This window comes from Lutra lutra, chromosome 6, assembly GCF_902655055.1.
Source record: "Lutra lutra chromosome 6, mLutLut1.2, whole genome shotgun sequence".
NCBI lineage: Eukaryota > Metazoa > Chordata > Mammalia > Carnivora > Mustelidae > Lutra > Lutra lutra.
Window position 1 is genome coordinate 75,483,582 of NC_062283.1, and position 16,886 is coordinate 75,500,467.

Consider the following 16,886-nt stretch of genomic DNA (forward strand, 5'->3'; position numbering starts at 1 on the left):
AAAACTGGCATCTCATAAGACTAGTGGTAGTACCTTCTCTAAAATAGCCAAAGGCTACATGTTAAGACGTTTTTATGTCATAGAGTAATTTTAGATACTATTATGTTGACTGCTCTGTTCTTAATGGTATACCATTATATACCATATATTATCATTTACACATATTGTTCTTTGACTCTTAAGCAAAATGACAATTGTCCTGAAGGGAAAAACTATACATAAAGGCTTGTTCCCCTTTTTACATTTTATATTACAGTGTATCTCTGTTTAAATATGTGATGTGCATTCTTTGCTTTAAAGTTCTTTTTCTTTATAGTTTTACAGCACTGGACAAAATTCTTATTTCACTTATGTCCAGTGGATTTTATTTTACTCCATTTTATTTTATTTTTATTTCAGTATTATAATGGTGTAAGTGACACATAAAACTGATAGATATTTAAAGTGTACATCATGGTGATTTAATATATGTACGTGCTGTGAAAGGATTTCCCACATCTGGGTTTTATTTTGTATGAATATGTCTGCCTCTATGTTCATTCTGCAATTGAAGACTTGTATCATTTAGGGTTTGCAACACCAAGCACAGTGCCTAAAAAGGCCACCAACCAAGCAACCAGACAACCAACCAGTTTTCCAAACACAGTAGAGACTCAAAAAATGTTTTGAGTAATACCGAAGAGTCAATAATTGGGGAAAAACACAAAAGAAAATTGCAGGTGGAAGTAAGTTGCCTGAATTATTTGCCAGCTTTCTATTTCACTATAAGTGATGAAAAGTTTATCAGCAAAAAATGAATGTTTGAAGTCATGTCAGAGGTTTCCTAGAGTCATTTCTTTAAATTTACTTTTCATTTCAATATTAACTTGCAATAACTATTGAGAGTTTGCTAAAGCAAAAACAACAAATATTAAATGAACTTTAGGATCTGCATATAGTAAACACAAATTTAAAAATTACAATAAGAGTGAATATCACAAATGCTGACTTGGAAAATCAGTCAAGATAGTCTTGGTTCCATAGTGATTTCTATAATTCAATAGAAGTTGTGGCAGAATAAAATTATTTACAGATGTACCATAAAGGTCTTTCTTTATTTTCACTATTTACTTTGCTATTTGTTGAAGAAATATTACTTTGATTAATATAAATGATAAAATATGGATTTCTCACAGTACTGCTTTCTGAATGCTACAGCTGTAATCTTATTTATTACTCTAAATATATTGCTGTATATAATCCACATATTTGAGTTTGTTTAATATGATCTATAAACTTCTTTAAGAAAAGAATCATTAGAGATAATACAGCAAAATTGTGAGTTTGGCTTAATTTTGTAGACAAAAAATTAGAATTAGGTAGCTGGCCACTTGATTTTTGTCTATGGTTTTATGTTTAAATAATTTTAATTACCAGAAAAGCTTTTACTTTTTCATATCAAATTAAATGATTGACCGTCATCATTAATGTCATATGAAGCTACCCTCCAAATTTTATGAAGCAGAAATAACTGAAAACTGTATTTTTTCATGCAAATATGAAATTGAAGATTATTAATTCCTAATCTAAAAATAAGTATGCAAAAAAGAAAACTGGTGTTTTCAGTGTCTTCCGCTATTTTTATGATATCATGTTAAATTATGTCATGTTACGTGGCAGCTGAAGTGAAAGAAGGGGATGGAGGGACAAGCTAAAACTTTCTGACTTTGCCTGATACAAACCAAGGTTGTACTTATTCTTTATTTTGTTTTATTTAGATCAAGTATATACAACCAATCAGCTGAACACAAAAATCAGAATCTTTACAGAAAGGTTAATGGAAACTGGGAAACCTCAAACACAGATGTCTTCAGACCAGGTAGTACACCTTCTAAAGGGCTAAACAGATTTAACACAACTGCTACGTACCAGTTCTTCCACTGGGCTGTGCTTGAACAAAATACTTCACATTTCAAAAATACATTCACAGGAATTCTCATTTGTAACTAAGAAACTTCCATAAAGAAAACATTATTTTCTTTGTAACTAAGAAACTTCCATAAAGAAAACATTAAAGTACCCCTCCAAGCATCTACCTCACCAACAAAAAAGTCTTATGCACAATGAAGAATTATTTGGAGTCAAATATGATATTCTGAAATAATAATTCTTTGCACTTTGTGAAAATAACCCAAAAGGAGATATTGAAAGGGTTGGAGAAAAATTAGAAAATTAAAATTGAAAAATTGAAAAAATTAAAAACACAGGAGAGTGAATGAGCAAATAGAAAGTGTAATGATTTTTGTTTTGGTTATTTTACTAGAAAATATCTTCTAAAGTGCTTGTGGAGTACATAAACATGTAAAATATGGTTTGTTTGTTTGTTTGTTTTTACACCCTTAAAATAGGAACGATATTTTATCAACTACATACCATACAGGCCATGAAGGCCAAAATCATTTGAAATAAAGAATAAAGAGCAATGGTGATGTGAGCTAATTATTGTCTGTATTACCAATATAATTCGTATTTCTAAATTCCGGTGTTGGATATTTTATTCACATTCACTTGAGGATTTCTTTAAGGCAAAATTCTAGTATGCTGCTTTTGTGCAGTGTTTTTCTCTTAAATCTATACAACTTGATTTTGTCCCAAATTGAATTCCTTACATTCATTTCTATTGAAACCAGCTTCCAATATGTTGAAGTAATTGTGAATTGTATAACTACCTTCCAAAATATTATCAAGTTGGAGCACCTGGGTGGGGCAGTCATTTAAGCATCTGACTCTTGGTTTCAGCTCGGGTCGTGATCTCAGGATCGTGAGTTCAAGCCCCACTAAAAAGAAAAAAATTGTCTTCAGAAGAAACTGAGCCCCAACTTGAGCTCTGCGCTCAGCACAGAGTCTGCTTAAGACTCTCTCTCCATCTTCCTCTGTCCCTTCTGCTGCCCAACAAGCTCTCTCTCTCCAAAATAAATAAATAAGTCTTCAAAAATAAAATAAAATATTATCAGGTCTATGATATTAAATTCTGACTACAATAATTTTCCTAGATTACTCAAATTATTTTATATATATCATCTTAGAACTAAAATGGGGTTTATATCAATATCCTATTAAAAAGCTTCATGTAGTTTAGATAGATTCCAGCTATTGTCTCTCTTAATTATTTGACTTTTACTATATCATGGAAATAAGTTACATTTGTCAGTCCTGATTTAAAATTATAAATCTTACCCAAGTGCTTCAGTGATTATAAAAATATTTTATGGTTGGGGCACCTGGGTGGCTCAGTGGGTTAAAGCCTCTGCCTTCGGCTCAGGTCATGATCTCAGGGTCCTGGGATCGAGCCCCACATTGGGCTCTATGCTTAGCAGGGAGCCTACTTCCCCCTCTCTCTCTGCCTGCCTCTCTGCCTACTTGTGATCTCTCTCTCTGTTAAATAAATAATTAGATAAATAAATATTTTATGCATAAAAACAGACACATAGACCAGTGGAACAGAGTAGAGAGCCCAGATATGGACCCTCAACTCTATGGTCAAATACTCTTCGACAAAACAGGAAAAAATATACAGTGGAAAAAAGACAGTCTCTTCAATAAATGGTGCTGGGAAAACTGGACAGCTATATGTAGAAGAATGAAACTCAACCATTCTCTTACACCATACACAAAGATAAACTCAAAATGGATAGAAGACCTCAAAGTGAGACAGGAATCCATCAGAATCCTAGAGGAGAACATAGGCAGTAACCTCTTTGATATCAGCCACAGCAACTTCTTTAATGATATGTCTCCAATGGCAAAGGAAACAAAAGTGAAAATGAACTTTTGGGACTTCATCAAGATCAAAAGCTTCTGCACAGCAAAGGAAACAGTCTACAAAACAAAGAGGTAACCCACGGAATAGGAGAAGATACTTGCAAATGACAGAACAGACAAAAGGTTGATATGCAGGATCTATAAAGAACTCCTCAAACTCAACACACACAAAACAGACAATCATATTAAAAAATGGGCAGAAGATATGAACAGACACTTCTCCAATGAAGACATACAAATGGCTATCAGACACATGAAAAAAATGTTCATCATCACTAGCCATCAGGGAGATTCAAATTAAAACCACATTGAGATACCACCTTACACCAATTAGAATGGCCAAAATTAGCAAGACAGGAAACAACGTGTGTTGGAGAGGATGTGGAGAAAGGGGAACCCTCTTACACTGTTGGTGGGAATGCAAGTTGGTCTAGCCACTTTGGAAAACAGTGTGGAGATTCCTCAAGAAATTAAAAATAGAGCTTCCCTATGACCCTGCAATTGCACTACTGGGTGTTTACCCCAAAGATACAGATGTAGTGAAAAGAAGGGCCATCTCTACTCCAATGTTTATAGCAGCAATGGCCATGGTCGCCAAACTGTGGAAAGAACTAAGATGCCCTTCAACGGACGAATGGATAAGGAAGATGTGGTCCATATACACTATGGAGTATTATGCCTCTATCAGAAAGGATGAATACCCACGTTTTGTAGCAACATGGACAGGACTGGAAGAGATTATGCTGAGTGAAATAAGTCAAGCAGAGTCAATTATCATATGGTTTCACTTATTTGTGGAGCATAACAAATAGCATGGAGGACAAGGGGAGATGGAGAGGAGAAGTGAGTTGAGGGAAATTGGAAGGGGAGGTGGACCATGAGAGACTATGGACTCTGAAAAACAATCTGAGGGTTTTGAAGGGGCGGGAGGTGGGAGGTTGGGGGAACCAAGTGGTGGGTATTAGAGAGGGCACAGATTGCATGGAGCACTGGGTGTGGTGCAAAAACAATGAATACTGTTACACTGAAAAGAAATTAAAAAAATATTTTATGGCTGTTCGATTAGCTATTTTTAAAATAAATAAAAGTTGACAAATTTGGCATTTCAGGTGTGTTTGCTCTATTTTTTATTTATCTGTAGATTTAAAAAGTGTAACGTGGTTCTTTATGCTTTGTTCATTATATGCATTGTGATATATTTTCCCAGTGTGAAATTTATCTTTTCTTTTCAGATTTGTTCTCTTTTTGTCTTAAATCCTACTCTAATCATATATACACAATGGAATATTTCTCAGCCACAAAAAAGAATGAAATCTTGCCATTTGTAACAACATGTATGGATCTAGAAAGTATTCTGCTAAGTGAAATAAGTCAGAGGAAGACAAATATCATATAATTTCACTTGCATGTGGAGTTCAAAAAACAAAATAAACAAAACAAGACAGAAACAGTCTCATAAATATAGGAAACAAATAGTTGATTACCAGAGGTGGAGGAAGGGTGAAATAGGTGAAGAGGTGCAAACTTCCCGCTATAAAATAAGTAAGTCATGGGGATGTAGCATACAGTACAGGGGATATGGTCAATAATATTATAATAACTTTGTATGGTGATAGACAGTAACAAGACTGATCGGAGGATCATTTCATAATATACAAAAATATTGATTCACCATGATGTACATGTGAAACTAGTAAGATATTGTGTGTCAGTTATACTTCAATAAAATAAGCATAATTCTGGAGACTGTATTTAATTGACTTTTTATACAAACCATCCCTTGTCTATACATACATTATTAAAAATTAGGAAGAAAATGGTACAATAATAAAAATTCAGCATTCATGAATAGGAGTATAATGTTAAAAAATGTATCTTTTCCAAAATTCTTTCTTTTCCAACACTATTATCTGTGACCATGAACTGGCTTGTGCTAGACTAACTATTTGGTACAGGATGATGAATAAAGGATACCTGGGATGACGGGAAAAGAGAAAGGAAGCTCTTAGATACACGTGTCCAGGGATCAAAGACTGAAATGCACATCAAGTGCTTTTTGGTGGAAATCTGAATTATTTTTCATACATATGTATATATTCTGCATGCATTTCTTCTAGAGGAAATCCTTTTGAACTGAAATTCCTTAATAAAAAATGTGCAAAATTATAATATGTTTCTCTTTTTTTTTAGTATTTCTGTTTTGCATTGAAAAAGGAATAATAGCATCATTAAATGATTAAATTGTTTAATGGCATCAAACTATTTCAGCTTAGATTGTGATATAACTGTCCACTCTAATCACCAATCAGATCATGCTGAAGAAATCTAGAGTTTCTTGAAAATAAATTAGTGTTTAGGTAAATACATAGGAATGTCATTAGTCTTCACAATTAATTCATTCTTTAAAATGTAGCTACATTTTGCTATCTACTGGACATTTAACATTACATGTAAGAATTCTCTTATAGTTCAAAATATTCTAATTTACATATTATACCAGAACAGCATAAAGTTGTATATAGAACTGAAATAACTACTACAATAAGTGATGATAAAGCTTTAGATATGATAATATATTTCTTAAGTGAAACATAAATTCCTTAATAGGTCTGAAGTCTATGTTGCTTTAAAATACTTTTTAAGAAAATCAAGTACGCCTATGGGCTGAGAAAAGAGAAATCATGTTGTGCTTTTGTGTTTCATTAAATAGCAATTTTGTTTAATTTAAAATTAATTGCAACGTTAGAAAAATATGACTTAAGGGTATTTTTTATACATTGCTACACTAACTAATGAAGACTCTTCATGCGCCCTTCATCTCTGACTGATTTCTCTGTCAGCTTTCCCCTCCCCCAGCTCTCCCATAACTCTCCCAACTCCAACACATATGTTACAAGTTCACCAAAAGTCTCTTTCCTTTTAATAAAATATTGCCAGTAAATTGGGATTTTTACCACTATGTCCCTTTGCATTAATTGGTCAATAGTTCCTGTAGATCTCCTCGGGTAAATGTAGAAACAGGTTCCGTTTCTAATATTCAGTATAGTAGGTATAGTTCACTGGTTCACTTACGTTTATCTTGACAACAAGGAATATTAGATAATTCTGACTATGACACCATGCCCATAGAAAGTACTGGAGTTAATTAGAAACTAAATATATTACGTTGGACTTAGCATATTTACTTTTGTTTTAGCGGACATAACTTGGTGTATAGCATGTCAGACTCCACATTACTTTGAGGCTAGTATAATGGGAATGCACTAACATGCATTATTAGAGTGCTTGACTTAGAAGATCAAATTTTTAATGCTGGCTCTATTGCAAAGTATGATAACTTTGGAAAGCTTCTTGACTATACCAGTTTTATTTATCTATAAATTGAGGGTATTAGACTATAATTTATCTCTAAGTTCCTCTTAGCTATAAAATTTGTTTAGTTTTATTGTATCCGAACTTAACAGAATGGCAAGCTATCACTGAGAATTGTTAAGTATTTTTATCTTAAATCTTTGGTTTCCATAGCTATTCCTTATAGGATTCACCTTGGGATATTTATAAAATGCAGATTTTCCACTTCAGACTTGTAGAATCAGAATAACATATGCATTTTTAAAAGCTTTCATGGTATTTCTGACATAGCTACTCTTGTATTTGCTGTTTCATAATACAATTTAGAATTTTATGATAGAAAATAGTCCCTTCTCCTTTGCTCAAAAATATACAAGGGCATATGAAAGTCATAGTTTTAAAAGCCTGAAAATTAAATGATATATTACTTTTTTGCAAATAACTGAATATGCAGCAGGCAGGTCAATGTGATTTTACATTTCATTATACAGTATTATCTTTTTCCTTTAGAGAAACTGGAACCTTCACTTCTTTCCCCTTAATAGGCTCTGCAAAGAAACATTGAGCATTTGTTAGGAGCCAACATAAAAGGATTTGAGAATGCATATATAGTGGAGTCAGTAAGCTATCAGTAAGGTGAACCTGGTTGGAAATTATGTGATGTTCTCTTTCAGTTTGAACCATACAGAGACAAGGAAACAGTATAGAGTACAACAAGCCATCAACTTCTGATCATTTTCATTTAAAATAAATATAAATTGTTGAATGAGCTACAATCTATTTATTCATTCAAGAGAACGGGCTTTTGGAGGGATCAAAACTTATTTTAGTTGTAATTTTGAAAAAATATATGGCTTCTAGAAGTCTCCCAAAACCATTATAATCAGCATTAGCTTAGTTTACTTCTTTCAGGCTGTGTGATTTTTTAAAAAAAAAATAAAGGAAAACGCTGCATCTGTCATGGAAATGCGGTTCTTTAGTATGAGACTCAAGTCAAACTAATTTCATGAATAAGACTGAAATAAAATACAAGAGAAAATTTATCCATAAACTCCCAACATCTTAAAAATGTGGTCCTTAGTTAAAACAAAATAAAACATCATTTAGTCTACCAGGTTCAAATAGAAAGTGATTCTAATCATATCATGGGTTCCTGACACATAAATGGGGGATGACTTGAACAGTGTCATGCTTTGTCCACAGCCTATATAAAAGATAAACCAGTTTTCTGCCTCCTCTGCAACATTATATCTCAGTGTCCATTTCACTGACAAAAGTCTTTTTTTTTTTTTTTAATGCAGTGAGAAAGGAAGGAAAGGAAAAGAAAATCTATCCTGCCAGCCTCTGTTTTGTTCCCACCGTACGGTTTGGGGTTGGAATGCAGAATATGATGGTGGCACTTGTAAATGACTATCCCAGGCAAGCAGTCACTTAGAATTGAGTCCAGGTGACTGAGGATGGTGTCAAGAATGGACTTAGGAGTTCTACTGAAGTGGCTGTGTGCCTCAAAGCAAGATTTTCCTGGTAAATAACCTACGGCCTTAACTATCCATATGTTTGCAGAATATTTTTAAATGGAGTTAGTGGCAAGGAAAAGTCCATGTTGTCATTTAACGTGCTAAGTATAAATAGGACCTATTTTTTTCTATATTCCAGCATCCAAGATGAAATCAAGAGCCATGGATTGAATAAACAGAATGAGAAGCTTCATTAACTTTTTTCAAGCTAATGGGGGTAATTTACTGCTTTTGAATTTCCTGGCTAAGCCAAAAAAAATTAATGTATTGTGAAATGAGAAGTGATCATGGGGACAGATCCTTAGTAGGGTAGGAGAGTGTGTGCTTGGAACTTGAGAATTTAAGGTACAGTATGCTCTTTTAAATGTTGCAGTGAGATTAAAGTAGTTATAAAATCCAAGGCCGAGGCAGAGGACCCATAAGACTGCTTTGATATTGGTGGAGAAAGAAGGAAGAGGTGGAATAACAAATGTAATTTCATAATGTATTTGAAAGTCACATACTTATCACCTTACGTGTGGAGAAAGTGCTAAGAAAATAGAGGTGATTTTTATCACTCGGTAATGGGAAGGTGTTCTTTGCTCCCAGGCTGGATCATCTCCTCCATGGACCTTCCTACAGCTCATTTCCTCTCAGTGTCCTTTTTGACTTCAAGGGGTTTTGATCTGATTTAGGCAGCCCACAGGCTGTAACAGAAAGGGAGTGAGACACCAAATCTGACCAAAACTTCTGTACTTCTATGTTAGGAAGGATAGGTATATTGTTGGCTTGGGTTAACTATAAAGGTATTTTTAAGCCATCTGCTTTGTTTTTTGGGAGCAAAGCCTTGGAGAGCACTCTTTTGTGTGATTTTACAAATATGGTAGTTTCATTGTGTTTGTGCGAGAGCCTACAGGTAGGCTTATGATCTTGATTATCAAAATATAGAATGTTTAAAGCTGCATGGATATAAATTAGAATGCTCAAAGTAATCTGAGCAAGGAAGTTGCTCAGTGGTAGCATTGCTTCTGTGTGGATTCTTTCTTTCTTATTTGTTTGTCTGTTTGTTTATTTGACAAAGAGAGAGAGCCAGTGAGAGAGGAAACACAAGCAGGGGGAGTGGGAGAGGGAGAAGCAGATTCTCCACTGAGCGGGGGCCTGATGTGGGGCTTGATCTGAGGACCCTGGGATCATGACCTAGCTGAAGGCAGAGGCTTTAAAGACTGAGCCACCCAGGTGCCCTTTCAGGATGGATTTTAACGTGTACGTGAAAGTGGAAGCAGTAAGAGACAGGCAAATGTAGGCAACCTTTTAGCTGCTTAATAGAAATAGCACTAAATACAGTGACTTCAGTGCAATAAGTGGCTTTTTTTGCAGGTGGAATTGCTTCATTCTGATTCTGCCACAGCTCAGCTTCAGTCCTCAAAGCCTCTCCAAAAACAGTAATATTGCAGAGGTTTTTAATGTCCCTGACATCTTAGAGGTAACACTGCAATTTTTTTCTTTGATTTTTTTTTGTAATAATAAATTATATTAGGAAGATAAAGGAAAGATGGCAATAAAATTCTTCTAAAATAGTATCCAACTAATACATAACAAAGACATTTGACATTAATACATTTGAACAAGAAAAGAGGTACATTTGAAATAGTTCTAAATCAATAATCATATTCAGTGAACCTTTATATACATGATTTTCTAGTGACTGTGGAAACATCTTGCAAATAGTAGAAACTTAACATTGAGGGAAAAGTATTCACTAGAAAATTGCCTGCAATTGTGCATTAATAACAATAACAACAAAAATAGAAATTACAGGAGTCTACTCAGTGGTCTGTGTGGATTTAAATCTCCCAGATAATATTCTCCTAGACAGATTTTTACAACTACCATTTCTAACTAGTTTAAGCTTTGGCACAAGTGAAATCTTTAAGTAGTAGTTTAAATTTTTGATAATCATCAATGCCTCAACGTTTACTTTGGAGGTAAGTTCCAATCTTTCTTTTGAGCTGCTTTTATTGTGAACAATAATATATGGTCCAAATATTCTTGTGGTATAATTGTGGACCAAAATAAATGTAACCCATTAGAAGGAGGGAAGGTTTACCTTGTGCAAATTATGGTTTGCAAATCATATACATGTATGTGTATATAAATAGCCATACATATATTTGGATTTTCCTGGTAATATCTTTTAATAACACCTTTAGTTCTCACACAATCAAGGACGGTGCTCTCATTAATTGTCAGATAAAATGAGAGAGGAGAATGAGAAGGAGTCTCTCTCAAAGTGCACATAATCACTGGAGAAAGAAAAGACTAAACTTCTCTGTGGGAATTAATTGGAGGACCCCCCCCAATAACAAAAGGACTAAGACTATTTTTCCATACAGCAGAGCCAATGTATCTGTGTCAAATAGGTTTTTCAAACTTAGGTAATGAACTCTACCCTCAAAGCAAAATGGCTCTGAAGAATACAAATATTTAAGAAAGCTATTTTAAGGAGGAAGCAGTATCTGTGTAAAATGAAAAGATGAATTTTAGTATCTGAAAGGCTTGACTTTGATTCTTGCCCTCACCTTTTAGCCACAATGAGATACCGAGTAGCTTACATTATGTACCTATGCTTCAGCTTCTTTGTTTATAAAACAATTGAAATCTCAAGCACAACTTGCTGAAGCAAAATGTATAAAGTACATATCTATGTGACTGGTAAAAAGCTCTTCCCTCCAACAATTCTTACGCTGTGCCTGGCTAATTCCTCATTCTTCTTACTCAACTTTTAAATATCACTTCTTCAGGAAAGCCTCCTCTGATTCCCCAAACTTGATTAGAATCCCCGATTACAGTCTCTTACAGCACCCCATATATGTCTTCCATAAGTCTTTCCATTTTAATTAATTATGTAATTAACACTGTAAATTCCACTGTAAAGACCACGCCTCTCTTGTACTCCCAGTGTCTGGTGAGCACATGTTTTGATTACTGTATATTAGATGCACAAAAAGTAATTATCAAATGTGGTACTTATCAGTCCATCTAAAAAATTAACATGAATAGTATTAGCTCTTAATACTTAAGTAGGTGGCATTTCTGCTAATTAATACAAAACATATATGTATATTTGTATTAGATAATAAATATATGTTTGTGAATTCAGAGAGGGTTCAGTGAAAGTTGAAGTAGTCTGAGAAGTCTTGATGTTTTATGTGCACATTAGTCTTAGAAAGAGGTCTGGGATTTAGATGGACGGAAAGGAAAGCCAGTCCACTGCAAAGACTGAGATCACAAAATTTAAATAAGAATGTCATGCTCTTTCATAGCAACAAAAAGCCTGACAAAACTCAAACAGACCCAAACTTGACTAAGAGTCTTTGAAAAGAATAATTCAATGCTCCAATTCCCGAGTCTTCCTCCCTATTACTTGCCTTGCCATCTTTATTTCTCCAGAGATAAGCAAGTGCGTGGAATGATTCTGCACTAAATACATATTTTGTGAATGGATAGAAAAAGAGAGAATCAGAGCACATGATGGCATTTTCTTTCTAACTTTTACTTCCCTTCTAAATTTGTTTTTTACTCTTTTCATTATTTAAGGAAAATCCTTACTCTTTCTTTTGGAAATTGTAATCAGAGCATTTCTAAGTCACAGTGAACTGGAAGAAAATGTTTAAGGGATAAGTCAATAAATACAAGTTTTCAAATTTATGAGTGTGACCTGGGCAGTTTGGGTCACACATCTGCAAAGGAGATAACTCTAAGGTACTATGGTCTTTTCCAGATATTTTTGCTAATAAATTCCTAGTGTTATATTAAATCAAACTATTACCTTTATCCTTCAAAACTGAAGACGTCTTCATGGATTTTTCTTTTCTAATTTCTGTAAGAAGAATCATGGGAAAAACATGTTACAAGGAATCACAGAAAAAAAAAAAGAAAAAAACAGCTCTGCAAGTTTCTTCATGTTTTTTGTTTTTGTTTTCTGAAGTTTAACAACTCAGGGAGTGGCTCTGAGTTGGTATTCAAGACAGACATATCTCCTGTTATAAATTGCCTGTAAAACATTGACTAAATATGCAAAAGATACAAAATAAGCCCACGAATTATTATCACAATTGGAAGACTATCATAGACACATTAAAGGTAAACATAAGATGCTGTGGGCTTTGAGGAAAGAAGATATAACAATGGTTGCTAACATTGTCTATTCACTATATGTCATAGGGAATGTTCTCTACTGTTGACCATTCAACATTCATGACAACCTTGTAAGGTAGGCGGATCTTGTTATTATTTCTGTTTTTCACATAAAGGGATTAAATAACTTCCAAGGTCACATGGATGAGACAGGAGGACTAGAATTTGAGCTGATATTTCTCTGAACTTAACCATAAGGGCCCTGTCTCTCCCAGCTGAATGATGGGATCAGGAAAGGCTTTGGCAGGTGGTACTGAGGCAGACCTTGAACATGGAAAGGATTTAGATAGACATAGAGAAAATGGAGAGCAAGACACATTTTAGAAGGATAGAAGAGAGCAGGAGGAGGCTTGAGCTGGTCACTTGTCAGTTTGGCTGTGTGAGTCACCTGTAACCAACAGAATGCAATGGAAGTTATGCTGTGTGACTTCCTGGGCTAATCATGAAAGCCAAGTTCTTTCTACCTGCTTCTCCAGGGACAACAGCTTGGAGGAAGCTGACTGCAAGGTAAGTACTCCAACCACCACTCTAACCACCACTAACTGGGTGGTTAGTACTCTAACCACCATGTTAGAAAAGCTACACACAGGCACCCAGTCAATAGGTCCTGCTGAACCTCCAGCTTCACTGCTAAGTGAGTGTAGCGTCTCGGACGTCCAGAAGATGATCGCTTTAGATGACTATAGCCTAAGCCCACATTTGCCTACAATCATATTGAGATACCCAAGTAAAAACTGCCTAGTTGATCCTTCCTAAATTTCTGACCTTCTAAATCATGAGCACAGTAAAATTGTCTGTGTAAATTATACCACTACGTTTTGGAGTGGTCTGTACACAGAAACAGCATTTGAAACCATCGGCTAATAAGTAACAACATACTGCAGCATGCTGTAAGTTCTCCAGTGGAGCTCCGTAGATAACAGAGAAATGATTAATAGCTCTATTTTATAATTGGGAAGGTTTTCACTGAGAAGAGGCCATTTGGGTTTAGGCTCCTAAAATGAGTAGAATCTCACCAGTCAGGAAATGCCAATTTAAGTGTACCGGGATGTAGGATGTAGAACAGATTTTAAAAATGCTGAGGATAGCTTCTGGAGTTTGTACATGTTCCACATGTACAAGGATAATCTGCCATCAATTGAGATATGAAATGTAAGAAATAGATGCCTTTAGAGAAAGATATCATCCTTGTTTTGAATGTATTATGTTTCATGTGTCCACAAGATAGTCAAAAAGGAAATGTCTAGCAAATAGTGGGAAACACAGGTAAAGTGCAGATTATATGCAAGTGTTGCAGAGAAGCAAAGCAACCTGCAGTCTCACTGATAAATGGAAACTAACAATATAATTAGTAACATGAGTTTTGAATCCCCCAAACAAATCTTATTTACTGTTTACATATACTGACTTGACTTCATGAATAAATTAAGTATACAAAGTCAAAATAAACCAGAACGTTAAAAATTTTGTTCTTCATAATACATACAAATTTTAAAAAAGACTGATGGATTATAATGTTTTGCTTGTATATTTTAAATCCAATCTTATATAATTTGCCTTTACTGAAATATCTTTCACTTATTGGTAGTAATATACTTAATCTTATGCATTTTGATCTGCTATTGTCAAATGTTTTAAAATCATACAAACTGTGGTCAAAATAGAAATGAAAGTCAAGTTTTAAATAATTTACTAGAGGGGCGCCTGGGTGGCTCAGTGGGTTAAGCCGCTGCCTTCGGCTCAGGTCATGATCCCAGGTCCTGGGTTCGAGCCCCGCATCAGGCTTTCTGCTCAGCAGGGAGCCTGCTTCCTCCTCTCTCTCTCTGCCTGCCTCTCTGCCTACTTGTGATTTCTCTCTGTCAAATACATAAATAAAAATCTTTAAAAAAAATAATTTACTAGATAAAAATTATTCATTTTAAGAGAAACATACTCAATTTCAATAAGGCCAGGAATTTTTAAAATATTTATTTATTTATTCTATATATAGAGTGAGAGCACAAGAGGGAAGAGCAGAGAGAGAATCTCAAGCAGACTCCACGCCACGCGTAGAGCCAGATCTCATGACCCTGACATCATAACCTGAGCCAAAACCAAGAGTCAGATACTTAACTGACTGAGCCACCCAGGCACCTGACACCCAGATTTTTTTTAAGTTAAGGAATTGAATGTATCTAATCAAGATTAAGAAATAGAAAATAACATCTGCTTTTTCTTCTAACATGGTCCTGTAGAAGATAAAATGCATCTATAACAACAGTGTTCTAAAGAGTTTGTTTGTTTGTTTGTTTAATGCCCACGAAACACGCAAAACAAAAGACTGAAATAATGGACAATCTTATAACAGAGGAAATCAGCACTAGAGTTTTTCCATAGCACAAGCATAAATATTTTGAACCCCAAGCAATGTGTTTAAAGGAAATAGCACAAATAAGAATATCTTTGATCTGCTATTTATTTTTCATTGCTCTGAATAATCAAGTTCAATATCAATTTATTATTAGTGACATTAGGATATTAAAAGTGTTTGTTGGAGCATCATGGTTTGATATCAATATCACATATAACTAAATTTTAAAAGGAAACGGAAACTGGAAGTTTTAAAAAGCCTAACAGAATCATCAGACAATTTAAGCCTCCTGGCTGTGAAAAGAACCAAACTTAAAACTGGGAACCTTTGTTACCCAGCAAGCTTTCATGAGGTGTTCAGAAATGTCATTTTTTAAAAAACTGTCTTTCTACCTCTTTTGTAGATACAAGATGTCAGCTGATTTGAGATATTTTTTTCAATGTATCAAACGTTTTGGATTTTTCTTCTAATGGAAAGAATAGTTTTAAAGAACCATATGGAGACCTCTATTTATACGTTTAATAATACTTGATAATTTTCTAGATATGACTATTAATATCCATCACATAGCATCAAAAATATTAAAATTGTTTCAAGCATTTCTACTGCTTCCTAAAGTGATATAATATTGCTCCTAAAGTGACTTAATTGTGATTAATTGCATGGATTTTTAAAATATTTATTATGTGAATACTTTACATGCATCTGTTATTATTTTCTGTTCATTTAGACATAATTTTTGACCAATCAGAAATATTTTAGAAAAGGCACTCTATAGAATTTAATATTTTTCCAAACTTCAAAATATAATTTTTATAAATCAATACAGACAAAAGCATTCTCAAGTTCTCCAAATGGTTTAAAAGCTGTGCTTGTAATTTCCATGAAAGAAAATATAATATATTGATGTTTATTTAATAATAATTTTGAATCCTCCTTAAAAGATGTAGTCAGAGTTTAATTTTACTGAGACACTGTCCATTAACTTTGTAATTAAGTATGACTTGGTGGGAAGCTATCTTTAACTTTGTCTTTGTCCTAATGATACATTTAATCATTCCCTATTCTGTGGGCTACAGCACTTGACATACATAATTGCAACATTTTAAAATGCTTTTCTCTAAATATCTGTTCAAAAATCCTTAATTAAAAATGTTTCCAATTCAATTATATTTACATGTTGGTATCTTTTTTGTTTTAACCTTGGAACCTTCATTGCATTTCTTTCTTAATCTTACATTTTATTAAAAAAGAATGTAACTTTGTAACTGATATATTATCATCTACCTCCAATTGGACAGCTAATTGAAGAGCATAATATGAAATATGCTTTGAATGACATCTGGACAATGCTGTCAGGACTTGGAGACTGTGGTGAGTTATTCCTCAAGATATTGTATATAAGGCAAATTAAACTATTCTCTGAAAGTTAAGCTTCATAATCAATACAGAGTGGAAAGAGCGAGTGAGCTCAGAAAGTACCAACTACATAATACTATAAATACACCTCCAAAGGGCTTCCTTGCATTACTCAAGCACTGTGGAGATCTCGGCAAGCTGGGCTGTGTTAATAATATTAAAACTGTGACATAGACACAGCATAAGAATTCAAAACAACTAACAAATATAGAACTTGTTCAATATACATCTTGCAATCACAATGGGGGAGAAAGTCTTGTCCAATGGATTCG

General features: G+C 34.1%; 1 protein-coding gene across 1 annotated transcript in view; it reads right to left on the reverse strand.

The window, feature by feature from the left end:
* Window positions 1-16,886, reverse strand: part of LOC125102962 (triadin-like) — a 154,862-nt gene that overhangs the window by 93,605 nt on the left and 44,371 nt on the right. Inside the window, exons 8-9 of the mRNA XM_047734650.1 lie at window positions 12,478-12,528; window positions 2,709-2,816 (exon numbers count right to left, since the gene is read on the reverse strand). Of these exons, the coding sequence (XP_047590606.1) occupies window positions 2,709-2,816; window positions 12,478-12,508 (139 nt within the window). The 5' untranslated portion in view covers window positions 12,509-12,528. The remainder of the gene's footprint in view (window positions 1-2,708; window positions 2,817-12,477; window positions 12,529-16,886) is intronic.